An 18692-nucleotide genomic window follows, 5' to 3' on the forward strand; every position below is an offset into this window, starting at 1 on the left:
GGGCCACTGGGCCTTTTCTGCCGGTGGTCACCGTTCCGCCTACCTGGCAGGCGCTGGGGGTGGGGGGCAGCTCTGCCCCTCAGCAGGCCGCTGGGCCTGCTCTGTGGATGGTCACAGTTCCCTCTACCTTGCCAGCGCTGGGGGAGGGGGCGGCTCTGCCTCTCAGCAGGCCGCTGCTCCTCTTCTCAAAGAGTAATTTCTTGCATGACCCTGGGCTTGATCCCAGCACTTTTTCTATGACCAGGTCCGAGACGGCTCCCCCTCTGGCTCTCACCTCGAACCACCGGGTAGGGCAGCAAGGCTTATTCAGGGCTAGCAGGAGAGAGACAGAGCTCCTGTATATTTTTTTGATAATTTTGTTCCTTCCATTTTTCTCTTCTTTGCTAGACTGTCATTAGAGTTCCCAGATTGGTTCTCTGTGTTTCGTACTCTTTTTTCTTTCTATATCCCCATCTTTTTTGTTTTATGTTTTGGAAGATTTGCTTAATTTTATTTTTCCATCTTTCTATATGATATTTTATTAATTATATTTTTAATTTTTAAGGAATCACCTCTGTTTTTGTGTTCCTTGTTCATAGAATTTTCTTTTTTAATGAATTTATTATCTTTTAAATCTGAGTGTAGAAAATTTTTAAAGTTGTTTTCTGTGTCTTACCTTTATTACTCTGGAATAGGTTTTTGTTTCTTTATTTTGTATATTCTTTTTTATTCTGATATTTTCCACAGTGTGGTAATCCTTGGTTTTCTGTGTGTTTTTTAACAAAGAAGGCCTTGAGATCTGACATGGATTTACTCTGCTACTGTGTAAATACATATCCTATTTTTTTGATAGACCTTTTCCCTTGAGCAGGAAATATTTATATACATTGCTGGGGGCATTTTGCCCAGGATTCTTTACCTTTATAGTCAGCAGGTATGAAACTAGTCATGAGATTGTGGTCTTCTATTTTCAGGACTAACTTCCTGGGTATGCAACCTTATAGTTATAGAATACCATGTTTAGAAGGGCCCTTCATGTGAATTGGTTCTTATCTTTTACAGTCTTGGAATTCTTTTTTTTTTTTTTCCTGTACTGGGAATTGAACTGAAGGGTGCTCTATCACTGAGCTACATCTCTGGCCCTTTTTATTTTGAAACAGCGACTCACTAAGTTGCCAAGACTGGCAACTAATTTTTGATCCTTCTGCCTTGGCCTCTTGAGTGGCTGGCATTAAAGGTGTGCACCCAGCACATTCTTAATGTTTGAACAAGGGTCCCCACATTTCCATTTTGCACTGACTCCACAAATTATGTATTATTTCCTTCCTTTGTTTCCATTATCACCTTGCCAAAATAAAAGGGACTTTTCCTTTTTTCCCCTTTCCTTTCTTTGCTTTATTTTCATTTGTTTCTTTCCTTCGCTTTCTTCCCCTTACCCCCTGCTCCCTTTCCCTTTCTCTTCCCCTTAAGTCAGGAACCTCAGCTGTTCCTGAAGAGTTCTTTCATTAGGGAAATTGCCTGTGCTCTGTAGGTGGGGGATCATTGGCACAGTTGTTCCAGAAATCTTTGTTTCCATCTCATTTCTCTTCCCTTTCATACTTATAACTCTGGACTTCAGTGTACTGCTGGTTCGCAGCTCCACTGTAGTTAGTTCTCTGTCAGTGACTTTCTTTTTTCTGTTTCATCAGCCTTCTGTCTTCCAGAAATAATCTCTTGATGAATCTTCCCATGCATCTTAATTTCCTTTGTTGTTGAGCAGTTTGTGCTTTGCCATTCTGTGCTTTTTATTTCACTTGTATCTCAGGATGGGGAGGAAGCAAACAAGTTAACTTAGTCTGTCATATGATTCTGAACAACCTGCTATCTTCTCCTGGAAGTTAAGTGATTGGATTAGATTACCTCAAGGGTCCCTATATATAATATTGTATGTTTCTAAGCATCATCCCTTTAGATGAATGTCAAGTCCCAGCTTAGATGTGGCCTTACTGATTCTGGCACTTCATTTACTCTTATACCTGCACTTCATTTTTTTGGCTCACACTTATTTATGAGTTAAGTATAAGAGTTCCAGTGGCCTTTAACTTGACTGAAAACTTAAGAAAACTTTTAATAGTTTAGTAGAATTATTGACTTTAATCCATCCTCTTTTTATGTAACCAAAAAGAATTGTGTTTAAAATACAAGTATTGTACTTTTTATATTGCGGCACAAGCAATTAGGAATACATTTAGTGTTTACCTATTAAATGAAAATATAACCATATACTGGGCATATATTCTTATAAATTAGTTTTTCTTATTTGGATATTAATTTTTATTTTTTTTTTCAATTAAAAATTTATTTAAACACATTAAACATGTTTTCTTGGCTGACTTCGAACGTTTTCCTTATTTTTCCTCCATACATCATGGACTTGATGATGATGTACAATTATTAGTACAAACTCAAAATTTCATTGCTTTCTATATCCGTGGGTAGGGTGTGAGTTCTACAAATCAGATGTAGAATGAAGAGAAATTCTATGAATGGTAATACAAAGGGGAGCTCCCCACATACAGAGTCCATTGCACAACAGAGACTTATGTTTCGGTACAGCTGTGTGCCTAGCCAGTGAGTCTGTCCTTGGAAACATCAAGTGAAGGTGTCATTAAATGAATGATATGGTCTAAAATGTAGGAGAGGACAATGGAAAAATATTCCTCATGTGTTGTCATGATTCTTTTCATATGCCATTCATAAATTATGTGTTTTTCATGCATTGGTTCTGGCTTTAGGGGAGTGGGATAGTAATGCATGTACTGGGTCATATTTCTATAGAGGCTACAGTTCTCATTGTCTTTTTTTTTCATGTTATTTAAATATATTTATTTAGATCTTTATTCCATATACATTTTTTTAAAATTTTTTATTTTTGGTTGTTCAAAACATTACATAGTTCTTGACATATCATATTTCACACTTTGATTCAAGTGGGTTATGAACTCCCATTTTTACCCCATATACAGATTGTAGAATCACATCAGTTACACATCCATTGATTTACATATTGCCATACTAGTGTCTGTTGTGTTCTGCTGCCTTTCCTATCCTCTACTATCCCCCCTCCCCTCCCCTCTTCTCTCTCTACCCCCTCTACTGTCATTCATTTCTCCCCCTTGTATTATTTTTCCCTTTCCCCTCACTTCCTCTTGTATGTACTTTTGTATAACCCTGAGGGTCTCCTTCCATTTCCATGCAATTTCCCTTCTCTCTCCCTTTCCCTCCCACCTCTCATCCCTGTTTAATGTTAATCTTCTTCTCATGCTCTTCATCCCTACTCTGATCTTAGTTACTCTCCTTATATCAAAGAAGACATTTGGCATTTGTTTTTTAGGGATTGGCTAGCTTCACTTAGCATAATCTGCTCCAATGCCATCCATTTCCCTGCAAATTCTATGATTTTGTCATTTTTTTAATGCAGAGTAATACTCCATTGTGTATAAATGCCACATTTTTTTTATCCATTCGTCTATTGAAGGGCATCTAGGTTGGTTCCACAGTCTTGCTATTGTGAATTGTGCTGCTACCGAGAAGGGGAATGGCTGGGTCAAATGGTGGCTCCATTCCCAGCTTTCCAAGAAATCTCCATACTGCTTTCCAAATTGGCTGCACCAATCTGCAGTCCCACCAGCAATGTACAAGTGTACCCTTTTCCCCACATCCTTGCCAGCACTTGTTATTGTTTGACTTCATAATGGCTGCCAATCTTACTGGAGTGAGATGGTATGGATATTAATTTTTAAATGTAGAGGGTAATGAATGATGTTTATCTGATTTATTAATATAATTCATATAAAATGGTATTATGTGAAATATGATGAAAGTATCACACATCCTATGATGTAGATGGCAGTCATATGTTGAATGCTGTTGTCTGACTTTTATCAACAAGTTTCTAAATTTAACTGAATTTTGTCTTCACTTTGTGGCATTTATATATTTCCCAAGACATCTTTACATACACTTTGAAAGAGTCTACAAAAAATTGTTGAACAAATTACTATGTTGATGGGATAATTATAATAATCAATACAAAATTTATTGGAAGTTAAATCTAGAAAAGACTTAGTAATTATTTGGGATCAAGTCCAGTCTTCCAGAAGAATTAATTGTTTGGCTAATACACCTGTCAGCGCACTGCTTACTAGGGTTAATTAGATTGATCAGCCTGACTAGTTGAGTTTCTGCTGTGGTCTTTCTTTTACTTATTGTGTATTTTATTTGGTAAAAAGGACAACTTCCCTTTTGGAGGAGAACCTTCAGTCTAGTCTATACCAGAAGTTCAACTTCCACTAATAAATAGTTTTGAGTTTCTTTGACCTAATGTAATTAGGTTAGATTCATATTTCTGAGTAAATAACTTTTTCATAAAAATTTTAATAGTGTTTAAATATTACATGTTATTGAAATTTGAAAAGTAAAATAGTTAATTTTTTTAAAAATTAACACTTATTTTAATTTATTTAATCCTTGTTATTTTAAGGAATATTAAATTAATATTGATATTTAATTAATGCTTAATATTTGTAAAGAATAAACCAGTAAATATATAGTTAATATAGAACTCTGACAGGAGCTTATCTGCATTTAAATTGAGACCAGAAATTTGGTTTTACTTTGGCTTACTATTATTCATTTGCTAGTGGATACATGTAAATAATTAGCTGTAAGATAACTTAGTGAGGGCTGGGGTTGCAGCTGAGTGGTAGAGCGCTTGCCTAGCACATGTGAGGCCCTGGGTTCGAACTTCAGCACCACATAAAAAAATAAGTAAATAAAGGTATTGTGTCCATCTACAATTATAAAAATTTTTTTAAAAAGGTAACAGCCATCATTTCTTTAGTAATTTATTTCAAGTTATATTAACAGATTATGTGAGAACACAGAGATTTATCCTAAGTAGCTTCAGAATCATGTATGCTCTATTATTTCCTGTTATTTGTGAAAAAAATAGACATTTATTTCTGTCTATATTAAAATCACCTCTGAGAAGAGATGCTTGTTAAATATTCAGATACCATTGCTTGGTGTAGACTTAACTGCACTAAAACTTCTGAAGCTTACAAATATGCTTTTTTTTCCTTGAAGTTCGAGAACCACTCCTTTATAGCAAAAAACACTGTTGAAGAACTGTTGTTTTCTAAATTTTCCACACAGCTGATATTTAGTAGTTTGCTAACATCCTTGTAATTTAACGCTGACTAGACAACTTGATTAGATAGACAAAAGTTTGCACGAAGATTTATCTGATTAATGTGAACATAAAAACTCACATCAATCTCCAAAACAAATTGATAATATATGTGATAAATTAATACCTTTAAATTAGAGTAACATTTGTAGAACTAGCTTGCTTGTTGTATAATATATTTTCTTTTGGTGCTTTAAACACTGTTTCTGCTGTTATTAGAATACATCTTCCTTTTTTATTTGATTTCCTTGCTGACTTCCTCCTCAGACCAACAATGATTATGCAGCCATGTCGGTAAGTAGATGCAAACTAAAGCTAGCACATAACATTAGAAAATAATGAACTTCCTACAGGCTTATTTTTCTCTGCTTATGTATTTAAATTAACTTCTAATTCTTTTGGCAGTGACTTTGATATATTTGTAGTTTTGTAGAAACATAAGTTTGAAGGTAATATTAGTTGTTTTGATGAAATAGAATTCTCTGTGATTTGATTATGAAAGTTAATATTGAAGGCATATCTGTGGGGAGTGCTGTGCTTTTGGAAACCTCTCTGTGGTCTTTCCTGATCTGTGAAATCATGTCAATGGGAATATACACCCCAAAGATTTTTGTGAGGCTTACGTGAAATAGTATACATAAAATGTTTAGAACAGTGCCTGGCATAAAATACAGTCTTAAAAATATTGTTATTATTAGTCACTTCCAAGACAATTTATGCCTTTTCTGAGTTTCTCTGCAACTCTATTAGCCAAACTTGTAGAAATTTAACCTAGTACATGACCCATTGTGAGCCAATGTGATTCATGACCAGTACAAATTTTTCTCAATTCAGCCCAGTATTGCTTTCCTGAATTGCCTTAGTAATTCTCTCTCTCTTTTTTTTAGAGGGGGGGGGATTTTTTAATATTTATTTTTTAGTTTTCGGTGGACACAACATCTTTATTTTATTTTTATGTGGTGCTGAGGATCGAACCCAGCGCCCCACTCATGCCAGGCGAGCACGCTACTGCTTGAGCCACATCCCCAGCCCAAGCAATTCTCTTTTCAAAATAGCTTTATCATATTTTTCTTTTTACTCTATTTGTCTTTTCAACATACAATTTTGAACTCTTGACAACCAGATTAAGAAGTAATTAAATATTTTCAAAATGTATAAATATTGAAAATTCTTAGGGGAAAAAAATCTCATCTAGCATTTGAAATGTAAATGTTCCTAATTTGTATCCTTCTTTTTCTGTTCTTATTCCTGTTATTGAAGTTAAAATTTTGATTATTGTAATTGTCTTTGGATTGATCTCTTCCACCAGTCTCTCCTTACTTCAGTCCATCTTATACACCAATGTCAGATAATTCTTTGTAAGTACAGTTTAATCTATTTCCCTGTTCAAAAACTTCTGGGGCTCTTGATTGTTTGTTTAATCAAATAAAAATTCCAGAGGCTAGCAAAAAGTATAAAAGACATATTAAATTTGCTAACATATTTCCTACCAATAAACCATTTATATATTCAGAAAGCAAAAATGGTGTTCATAAGTGAGACTGACCCTTTGTCCCAAAATTCAAATTGTTTATTGTCTTTGATTTTAGAGGGTAGGGGATTGTTCTAGATAAATTTTAATTAGAAATTTTTAAAGTTTGGTACTTGAATGTCCAGTGTTTTGAAAGTTATTTATGTAGAATAGTTCTTTATATGGATATAAATTAGGCATTTCTATGACATGTTTTGCTATCTATTTTCATACTATTATAATGAGTTAATTCCAAGTACACAAAACATCAACAAAAACCAACCATTGACAGTATAATCATTGCATTAGATAAAGCTAAAGATTTTTGAGACAGAGAGTATATGAAAAGGTCAAAAACAGTCAAAGCCTTTTATGTGAAGTAGAATTTATGTTTTTATGAAGGTTTTTCTTAATGCTTTAAAACAGGTGATTTTTCAGTGTAGGAAGTTAATTGCAAAACAAAATTGCCTCTTTGTCAAAAGTGAGCATACTTTTATTTTATAACTTTAATACTTTTAGACATTTATTAAGTAGGCATCTCAGTTAAATGCTGACTAATCTTGGTGAGAGATTTATTTAATAACTTGTAAGTATTGTGTGTATATATAGCATAGCATACTTAAATACTTCCCTGCTGTTAAACACTGTAAAAAACAATATTTTGAATTGCTTTTGGTGAAGGCTCAGTTGGAAGTAGTAGTAGTATTAGAAGGGATTTTAGAAGGGAACACTATGAGAGTTTTAGTAGGAAATCTGTGAATTAGGATATGACTTCAGACCTGACCTGTGACAGATAAGAGGGATATAAATAGAAATAATTATAATGGACTCTTTTCAGTCTATAAACTATATGTATATTCACTGTATTAGTGTGCATACATAATATGCACACTTACATATCTTATAACTTCACTCTTTGACAGAGCTAAAGATGAAAATAGACTAGATCATTGGTTCAGGCTTTATGAGCAAAGTACCATTTTGAATAGGAAGATTCAATATTAAAAAACTAAAAATTAAAGTGTAGCATCCGGCCACTTTACTTCCTGATAACAACAGAGGTTTATGTTTAGAAAATTAAGGGGTTTTTTTGCACAAAGGAGTGGCAAATTTCTAGGGATTCAAATAATATCTTCCCCTTTAATCTGTATTCCACAATAGAAAGAAAAGAAAGATTTTTTCCTCTTTAAGTTAAGGGGCAAAAGTTCAAATGGGGAATAAGAAAAGGGACTAAAATATGTGGATAACAGATTGTTTAAATTGAAATTACCTTTTATTGTGAGCAGAAAAATCAAAAGGGAGGTCAGATCTCTAAGGAAAAAGAAAGTAGGTGGTAGAGAAAGATATTAGAGTCAGACGTTTCCTGTGCAAGTCAAGATCTGGTGAGGCCATAAAGAGTCCATTTTTCCTTCTGTTTTCCTTTGTTTCTTCTTTCCCTCTCCTGTAAAGAGGGAACAATAATGGAGAAAGGTAAGGGCAGAGCTAATGGGAGGGGAGAACAACCTCAATACATTTACAGGATGTTTGCAGGTCAGATAGAGATAAAAGAAAATACAACATGTGGATATACACTTAGTAAAAACTTATGCAAGGTACTAAAATCCAACAAGTTAAAGAGATTAGGCTTTGCAGAGTAAAGTCCCACCAAAGTAGTATGTTCAGGCTAATATTACATATGAGGGGGAAGGTTCAGACTGTGGGAAACCACCTTTTAATCATTTACTTTCATCCAGGAGACTTTAGTTGTTGTAAGAAAGCTGTCATGTTTTAAGTCTTTCTATCTTTTATGGAAATCAATGTGATAGATGGTAGTATTGAGGTAAAAATATTTTTAAAGAGCATATTCCTTTCTTATTCTTTTTTTTAATATTTGTTTATTTATTTGTTTGTTTGTTTTTTTTATGTGGTGCTGAGGATTGAACCCAGTGCCTCACATGTGCTAGGCAAGTGCTCTACCCTGAGCTACAACCCCAGCCCCAAGGTTAAAATTGTTAGAAGCAAAAGAGGAGCGATTGGTAAAGATCTGCTGTAGTTGTCTGTAAAGACTTATTCTTAACAGAATTACCTATTCACAAGTCCTTGTTATTCAGGATAAGTACATGCCTGGGCTTTGAGAATCCTCAAATTTGAGGATACTACTATGCTATATAATTTTTTTCAGAAAAATGCTATGAAATATAATTGAAAACCAAAGACCTTAATGAGAGTTATTTCATCCATGCCAAGACAGCAAAGCCACATAGAGATGGGGAAGTTGGTTTGACTGCAGTCAGCCTTTGAATGATTTTTACCCCATCATACTTATTTCACAGAACATGCTATTCTAATGTGTACCTAAATAAATGATGCCCTATTAGTCCTAGACCCTCAGAATCATCCTTAAAAGGTTGGCACTGAAATATAAATCCTTGAATGACTAAGATCTCCTCTGTGCTATGTCTTTAATTATGGCTGTGTTTATAATGTATTAACCACAAACATGCATTAATAAGAGATAACCGGTAGGCTTTTGGTGGTGACACTTGTCCAGTTTACTAATGATACTTGGAAACCACCTATATTATCTAATCTCTTAGTATTATGGCAGTTTCTTTGGAAATTTTAAGTTTTACTAGGGTTGTAAAATATTTTCATTATTAATGGTCTTGGCACTCAGAGCTATATGCTTATGTAAAGGAATAAGGTTGTGGGTCTGCTATTACAGAGTTACTATTTTAATGATTCTTGGAATGCTTCAGTTTTTCAAACTGAATTCTGTAAATTGGCTGTACTACATTGTAGTATTGTCAGCCACAGGGAAAATTAAGCACATCTCTATCTTTCTTGCTTTTCTTATGTTTGCCAAATGAGAACAGTGATAGGGCATTAATGTTACGTCGCTTCCTTATTTAAATATAACATAACAGCCCAATAATGAGTAGTGTGGAAGCAGAGGCATTTCTTCAAAACCTTGTAACTTTCTAGACCTTTACTGTTCTGCTTGTCCTTGCGTTCTCTTTCTTCCTACTAAAGTTAGGATGTGTTTAAAGATAACCTGAGACTACCATGACAGACAGCAGCAATGATACTTGCTAGAAAGCTAAAATGTGGATACTGCATGCCATCTAAGTCCATGTTCAAAAGATAGTTTAAAAACAAAGACTGCCAAAATTTGATAAGCCCTGTGATTGGGATAAGGAAGTTTTGAGGGAACTAGAATTTTGCCATGTATTACTCTTAGTCCTGAAGTTTTCTTACTTTGGGAAACAATTTTGTTTCAACTTTAAGATAATCATGTTCTATTCTGTCTTCCTGCCCCGCCCAGTGTGTGTGTGTTTGCACATATGCATGTGTCCCAAGAATAAGTATTTATGTTACTGTCTGGCATCCTTATGATTGGGAATTGTTAGAAGGAGAGTGGAAAAACCTAAGAGGGGAGAATGGGAATTCCTAGCTGACTATAGAATTGTGGCTAACTAAGGTGGTAGCTAGTTTTTTCAGGGATAGAAGTGGTTAGATGATGACAAAAAGCAAGTATAAGAGAAATAGAGAAATGTAAAAGAAGTATTTTAGAGAATGTTGAGTGTGTTTAGAATCAGTATATTTTTATAGACCTAAGAATTCTTTGGCATAACTTTAAAAATCTGTCTTCATATTAAAGCAATTATTAAAACTCACTAAAGAAATTCATCTTCATATTTAAACTTATAACTCACCCATTCTGTTTTATTGAGAATTTTACACATTTAACTATTGTATATAGTGTAGGAAATAAGAAAATGGATCAAAATCTAAAGGAATCCTTGTGCATTTGTGAAATCATCTTGGGGAAAATTCCACATTCTATGCTAATGTTTTAGTTTTTCTGATTTTATAGTATCTTTATATTTGAGTAAGACTAGTATGTAGTTCGTTCTCTCTCTCTCTCTCTCTCTCTCTCTCTCTCTCTCTCTGTTGTTGTTGTTGTTGTGCTGGGAATTGAACCAAGGGTGCTCTACCACTGGGCTACATCCCCAGCCTTTTATTTTTTGAGATAGGGTCTCACCAACTTTTTACCATGCTGGCCTTGAACTTGTGATCCTCCTGCTTCAACTTCCCTAATAACTGGGATTGCAGGCTTGCACCTCTGTGCTAAGATGTAGTTTCATATAGTGAGACTTTTGATTAGTAGTTCTTGTATGAAACAGAAGGAAAATAATAGATTTTTTAAATTAAAATATCTACTTTTCACCTAGGTTCACCATTTTAAATTCGAATTAAGAATTTTTTATTTCTAATTTTAGTATTTACTCCACATTTGGTGAAAGACCTTATTCTTTCAGTCTGTGTATTTTAGAAGGCTATATACATTGTGGCTCTTTAGGAGACTGAAGAATCCGTCAGAATAATTCTCTTCCCCGGGCTGGGGTTGTAGCTCAGTGGTAGAGTGCTTGCTTCGCACACATGAGGCCCTACATTCGATCCTCAGCACCACATAAAAATAAAACAAAAATAAAGACATAAGAAAAAAATAGTTCTCTTCCCCTTTTGCCTCTGGAAAGACTATTTCATAGTCTGCTAACTGAAATTTATATAGCAAACTGAGAGGCAGTAAGTTTATGTATAACATCAATTTACTGCTTTAATTTAAATAATTTAAAAGGCAGGATCAGAATTAATAAATTCACTTTCTAGTTTTAGGTGTAATATTTAAATCCACCATGATTTTTTTTCTGTCAAGGGTTATGTAACCTTTTGAAACAAAACCTGTTATCAATTTAAAAAATAATATTATGCATAGTATATTTGTATCTATATTTTTCTTTTTTTACTTAAATAAAAAGAGTAGTTTATTGTGCAGAGTTGGTTTTTGTGGTGATTATAAATAAAGGGAATTTGACTCATCTGGGATCATTATGGAAGAGTAAACCAATACAGGAAGGTGGTTGTGATTTCAGGAGCATATTTTTACATGAGATGTTCTTGAAAGAATGAAACAGACTTGAAAAATGCTTTTAAATAATTACTGTTGGAATCAATCCTTTTTTAAAAAAAATTAGATCTTTGAAATAAGAGAATGGTGAGACAAAACTACAAATAAAAAGTCAAAGAGCCAGTTATTTATAAATTTTCAACATTTCTCCCACTATTAGAGTAGATCTTTGAAAACATTTCTTTGAAACCCAAACAATTTGAACCATAATCTTATAAAACATGTATTTTTATTACCATGTTATTTTATAATATTTCAAAGGAAACAATCTTTAGCTTAACCTGTAATAATAAATTATTTGGGAAATTTGGCTTGACATACAAACATTTGTTTTCTTGATTCTAGACTGAGGTTGATGGTTAGTGGTTTATTGTTCCTGTGATTGGCATTAAAAGCCTTATTTCACAGCTTGCAGTGAGGAACTATTGAGTAAAGAGTGGCTGTGTTCCACAAACTAAATTCAAAAAGTGTCAATCAAGGTCTCACATAGGTTACTTAGAGAATGAGTTTTCTTACTGATTTCACCAAATGTCACCTCATGCTGTCTTTGATTGGCACAGCCTGGCAGGGAGGATGGATGAATCTGTCACCGGCTGGTTAATTGTGTTGCTGGTCTCAGTCTGACATCAGGTCTTTGACTCTTAAATGGCTCAATACAAAACAAATTAGCAGATTGTAGTCATATTTCTCATTCTATATGCTTTGACTTTGTTGAATGCAGTCCATAAATCATATTGACTGACACACAAGTAAATGATGAAAGCTGCTTTTGAGACATGAATCTAGAAAGCAGCACTGTGAAGGTGCATGGAAGGATGCATATGGTTGACCCTTTGGGAATTCCCTAGGAGCCAAATGTCTCTTTACCACAATTGTTCTTAGAAGAAAAGCTTTTGGGTAATGCAAAAAGGATCTAATATGTCAGCAGATTCTCTTTTACAAGTGCCTTTGAAATATAAGAAGTTTGTCTAAGGGTTTTCTCTCTTTGCAAGTTGTTTTTCAACAAAATGTTAGAACATGAAAACATAGTTACACTTAAAACTTAAACAGGTGTTTTAACTTATTTATTGAATTTTGTGTTGTTAAAGAGAAAAATGTTAATAGTTGCAATTAATTTTTCAGATGAGGGCAAGAGAAATTTCTAGGTGCTTAAAATTTATTAAATGTGCAGTGTTTTTTTCAGTCATATATTATTTGGGCTTTTTTGTTATCAGGTTAAAAACCAGGTCATCTCTAATAAAAAGGGATAGTTTTTAAAGATAATTATAAAAATTGTTAGATTGTTTTTGTCTTATAAAATTATTAAATTATTAAAAGCTTCAACAATAACAGCAGTAATATTATTCAAGAGTGGTGTTTAATCATATCAAAGTATGTGCAGGGCCATACGCATCAGAAATAAATTGTCAAATATATTTTTTAGGTGTGCATATTTTGGAGAGATTAGAATTTTTCTATCTAAAAGTAAGTAGTAGGGGCTGGGGATGTGGCTCAAGCGGTAGCACGCTCGCCTGGCATGCGTGTGGCATGGGTTCGATCCTCAGCACCACATACAAACAAAGATGTTGTGTCTGCGGAAAACTAAAAAAATAAATAAAAAATTCTCTCTCTCTCTCTCTCTCTCTCTCTCTCTCTCTTTCTCTCAAATAAATAAATAAATAAATAAAATTAAGTAGTAGATGAAATCTAAGAATATATGTACACTTTCTATTGTTAGAAAGTAGGCACTTTAAAAGTATGTAATCTTATAGAACATAATTTTTTAAATGGAAAGAATCTGAACCTTTGATATTATTAACTTAAATTTTGATCTCTAGTAACGAAGAATTTATTTCATTTGAAAAAGTTATAAAATATTTTATAAATATTTTAAACTTCTTTGAGAACAATAAGCCTGTATTTAATATGCCTAATCAAAAAAAATAATGTTAGGATTTTATTATTATATGTAACTTAAATATGAATTTTCATTACCCATTTCTACCATTTTATGGAATAACTTTATCTGTACTCTAACCATCATTTTCAGCTCCAGTTACACACACACACACACACACACATATATATTTGTAGCCTCTGAATCTGTTAAATTTTAAAGGTTCACTGAAAACAATACTACTTATATTGTGCAGTGTATTTGCTTAAATGAACTTAAAATGAATTTAATAATAAAATTTGCAGTTTATTAATCTGTTTTTGTAGTGAGTACATTATAGTAGCAACATAAATAGAACATGGAGCTGATTTGATGAAGAAGTACATTAAACTAAAATATAATAGTTGTTCCATTAGGTCACAATGACATTTCCATTTTCACAAACCTATTATATTGTAATTAAATAACTGGTCATTGATTTCTTCTTTTTCTGCTTTTATCCCCCCTCTCATTCATATTGATATTATTCTGCTTGGGGAATGGAGCTGCATGTCTCCCAGACTAATTCCTTTTAGGATTGGGGGATCTTGAAGCATGCTGGGTTTTTCATTGTTTGTTACATTCCTTTTTGGCAGTTCATCAGTATCTGTCAAGTATATTGTTTGCATCAGCTTTTATCTCAAGTTTTTGATTGAGAAATTGACATTCCATTTCAGTTTTCTACTGTGCATAGTGTCTAAATGCTAACGAATCATTCATAAAAGTTCTTTGTTTCCAGTCTGATTATTAATATGTAAGTTAAAGAACAAACATTCTAACAAATGTGAAAATATATTTATGTTCTTTATTACTTTTCAAATCAAATCCACATAAACATTTTTGTACCCATTTATTGTAGCAATTATGTTTGGAAGATATTTTTTCATGATTGTAACTTTATTGTCTTTGTGTTAAGTAGGAAGAAACCTAATTATTAAATATAAATGGTTAAATATTTATTAATGGAAATGAAGCAAAACATGGCTTGTCTCCAGAAAGTCATTTTTTCTAACCATAACCATAGATCTTAAATTTTATCATCAAATCACCAAATCTCATAATGGCTAGAGGTAGCCATTCTAGGAGCAGTATTATACTAGAAGATTTTATCTAGAAGAGTCTTTAAAATATTTTATTTTAAACTTCTATTTCAAATGCAAAAAAGCCTTTTAAAATAAATAGTTTATACTAAAAGTGATGTAGTATTGTAATTTAGCTATATAACCTAGAGGCTAAAAGAAGAAAACTTAGGGCTATCAAAGTTCATGTAGTTGCAGGACCTTATTAAAGTAGAAAATATATTTAAATGTTATATACCTTAATAAAAGAAAACCACAAGCATATGTAGTTCACTTAACTACTACATATTTCTAAATTACCAAATGATTTTAAAACTCAATTTCTAAAACTAAATACAGATCTGTATTTAATTCAATTTGAAGTCATACTAGTAAATAAGCCTCCCTCCCATCAGTAATTAAAGCTGTGTCACATACTAGCATTCTGAGTAGAAATAAAGACTTATGGCTCAAAGTATATTTTGAATTTTAGATACAGTTTAAATAGTAATAATAAATTACAACATTAACTTTCTTCATTTTGGTTTAGTTAAATATACAAAGGAGAGCTTAGAGAGCATTATATGGAAAAGTGTGTTTTTTGATGTTATGGTGATTTTGTCATAAATGTCATATTTTAATATTGAAATATCAATATTTTTAAAATTTTCAGACATTATTTTAATATTAGATATTAATTCTTTTAATCTTAGATATTTCAAGAGATCTGAAATAATAATAGCTTTTTAACTTGTATTTCAGTTTTCTTTGTATTTCAGTTAGATCTTTAATGATATATCCTGAGAAAGATGAGGGAACTAAAAATATTAATTTTGGTTCTTACAATACAAAGGCATAGCTATTCAGAATGCAGAAACAGAAAAGCCAATAATCACTATTAAAAGATTGTCAGTATATAATTTTTGTACTACTTTATAGTATATTTTTGTATTTGCTTATTTATTTATTTATTTTTGTTTGTTTGTTTTTTGTTTGATTTAAACAGGGGAAAGTCGCCCAGACAGCTTGCATGTCAGCCTGCCAGCATCTGTCAACATCCTTGATGCAGATGCTGCTGGATAGTGAGTTAAAACAGATAAGCATGGGAGCTGTTCAGCAATTTAACTTAGATGTCATACAGTGTGAATGTAAGTACCATGTTGGTTAGTTCATGAATTTCAAGGAATGTATATTTAAATTATATGAAAAAAATTATATATATAGTGGTAGTAGGATATTTTGAAGAAGGAAAGGATCTAATATAACTAAACTTTTGGCAGCCTTGTGAGTAGAACTAACTTCTTTAAAGGAAGAGAAAAATGAAAATTATACCAGCTTCACATTCAAGGTTTCTAGAGAGGCACTGAAATGGTACTCTAAATTGGGATAATTCAAAAGATAACTCATTATCCCCAATATTTCTTTCTCAGGTAACTCTTTTTTTTTCTTTTTTAAGTATTTTTTTAGTTGTAGATGGGCATACTACCTCTATTTTATTTATTTATAAATAAAATTATTTATTTATAAATAATATAATATAAATAGATTATTTTATTTATTTGTAAATAAATAAAATAGATTATTTTATAAAATAAGTAAATAAATAGAATAGATTGCTGAGAATCAATCTCAGTGCCTCACATGTGCTAGGCAAGTACTCTACCACTGAGCCTCAACTCCAACCCTCTCAAGTCATTCTTGCTTTCTTGCCAGGACTCTTAATGTTTGTCATAAATGGATGAGATGATTCTAAGTTTGTCACTTTTTTCTATTAATAACTTTTTAGATATTTGGTAGAAGAACAATCTTAAGACCCTGCATATCCAGGCTGGGGATGTGGGTCAAGCAGTAGCGCGCTCGCCTGGCATGCATGCGGCCCGGGTTCGATCCTCAGCACCACATTCAAACAAAGATGTTGTGTCCTCCGAAAACTAGAAAAATAAATAAATAAATAAATATTTAAAAAATTATCTCTCTCTCTTTAAAAAATTTTTTTAAAAAAGACCCTGCATAACAAATGAAGTGTCTAAATTTTTGTTTATCTTTCCCAAACATTTCTCAGGCCTTTATCGTTGCCATTATTTTTTACTTTATTTTGTTTAGGTACTAAGGTTCTCATATTCCATAATCTAGTATTGACATTAGCTAATCAGCTTCAAAACCGATTTGGTTACTTGTGTGTTATTGGCCTTATCATATGTACTTCTGGATATGGGTTTTATCAACCCTTAAATTATAACTTTTAAAATATAGAACATGAGTATACATTAGCAGTTTTCAAGCAGTACTTTCAAATGAGTAATCCCTTGTTGACAGTTGAGTTAGGCACCTCCATTGATAAATTAAAAGTCAGTGGGGCACAAGAAGGATTATAAAATACTTGTCTGAGGAAATATTTGCAACAATATATTCTTTGTGAAAGACATTTAAAAATTAAATGTCAGCAGCCTGCAACTTTTTTCCCCCAACAAGGATCAAATATTCGTGTGCCCATTGTGTATAAGGTTTTCCGCTAGAGAAAAAAATTCATTTTCTTAGGAAGTGTTTCTAATTTTCTCTAACTAGAAAACATTTATTTTCTTTATAAAAAATAAAACTAGCATTTACAAAATATTTTTTTGTATTTGCCAAAAAAAATACTTTAAAAATTTTTACAAGCTATCTAAGCTCAAATTATTATTCTATAAGTAGTTTGAAACTAATTTCTTTCCTTCCTTCCTTCCCTCCCTCCTTCCTTCCTTCTTTTCCTCCTTCCTTCCTTCCTTCCTTCTTCTCTTTCTTATTGAACCCAAGGTCTGGCACATACTAAGTGTGTGTTGTACTTCTCAGCTGTGCTCACAGCTAAAAACTGATTTCTTAAAGTTTTTAAAAAGTTGCCTTATGCCAGGTATGGTGGTACATGCCTATGATCCCAGTGACTCAGAAGGCTGATGCAGGAGGATCACAAATTTAAGTCCAACTTCAGCAATTTATCAAGACCCTAAGCAACTTAGTGAGACCCTGTCCCCAAAAAATAGAAAATAAAAAATGAAAAGGGCTAGGATGTAGCTCAGTAGTAAAATCCCCCTGTTAAATATCCAGTACCAAAAAAAAAAAAAGTTTTCTTATGAGCTCATTCCAGTATGACATTGCTTATGTACATATTTTACATTGATATAGCTTGAGACATTTTGTTTTATTATATCTCTAGTGTGACTTCAAAATAATTAGGTGGTTGAACCCTTTGTTGATGTTTGGTTATTTCTTCTCAATTAGATTTATTGCCAAATGATAGAAATTGCTGTTTGGTTAGGCAATTCAATGTCTAATTCTCTCTTGTTCATACTTTTGTATGAAGGGTAGCCTAACTAAGTCGGCACTCCACCCCCACCCCCTGGCCAATCTTTGCCTTATAACTTTTTGCTTTTACTCACTACTTTGGGCAGAATTGCTAAAGGATCCTTTTTAAATGTGATGTTTTCTTAAAGGACTAATCTCTTGAAGAACACCAAGGAAGACCCTGAGTATGAGGTATAACTCAATTAGGAAAGTCTGAGGTCAAGAATAAGAAGGATAAATCCTAGCCTGTTGGGGGCTAAATTTTGGCACTGGAGATAGGGAAAGGAAGGGACCAAGACTCAAAGAGAAACCATAAAAGACAACTTGGCTTCCTTTTAAGATTTTCCCTTTGGGTGACTCTGCCTCTTAATGCGCATCATCTATCACCATAATCATTACTTTTTAAATACAGTATCATACTTTCAGTAATGACAAAACAAATATAAATTGATTATATTTTCATGTTTATTTCACAACTTGTGATGTTAAATGTTTTCCCCCCCCAAAAGGCATCTTTTTACTTTTAATAGTGTGGTATAAGTGATGAAGGAGTCCCATACTCTTTTCTACTGCAACTCATAGACTTTCAGTGATTGACACATAAATCGTTTAAAAATGAACGGTATGGGGCTGGGGATGTGGCTCAAGCGGTAACGTGATTGCCTGGCATGCGCGGGGTGCTGGGTTCGATCCTCAGCACCACATACAAACAAAGATGTTGTGTCTGCGGA

General features: G+C 33.0%; 1 protein-coding gene across 1 annotated transcript in view; it reads left to right on the plus strand.

Annotated features, from left to right (window-relative positions):
* Positions 1-18692, plus strand: part of Exoc6 (exocyst complex component 6) — a 154709-nt gene that overhangs the window by 89529 nt on the left and 46488 nt on the right. The window contains exons 19-20 of the mRNA XM_048801785.1: positions 5477-5503; positions 15650-15791. Coding sequence (XP_048657742.1) covers positions 5477-5503; positions 15650-15791 — 169 coding nt within the window. The remainder of the gene's footprint in view (positions 1-5476; positions 5504-15649; positions 15792-18692) is intronic.

This window comes from Marmota marmota, unplaced genomic scaffold, assembly GCF_001458135.2.
Source record: "Marmota marmota marmota unplaced genomic scaffold, marMar, whole genome shotgun sequence".
Taxonomy (NCBI): Eukaryota; Metazoa; Chordata; class Mammalia; order Rodentia; family Sciuridae; genus Marmota; species Marmota marmota.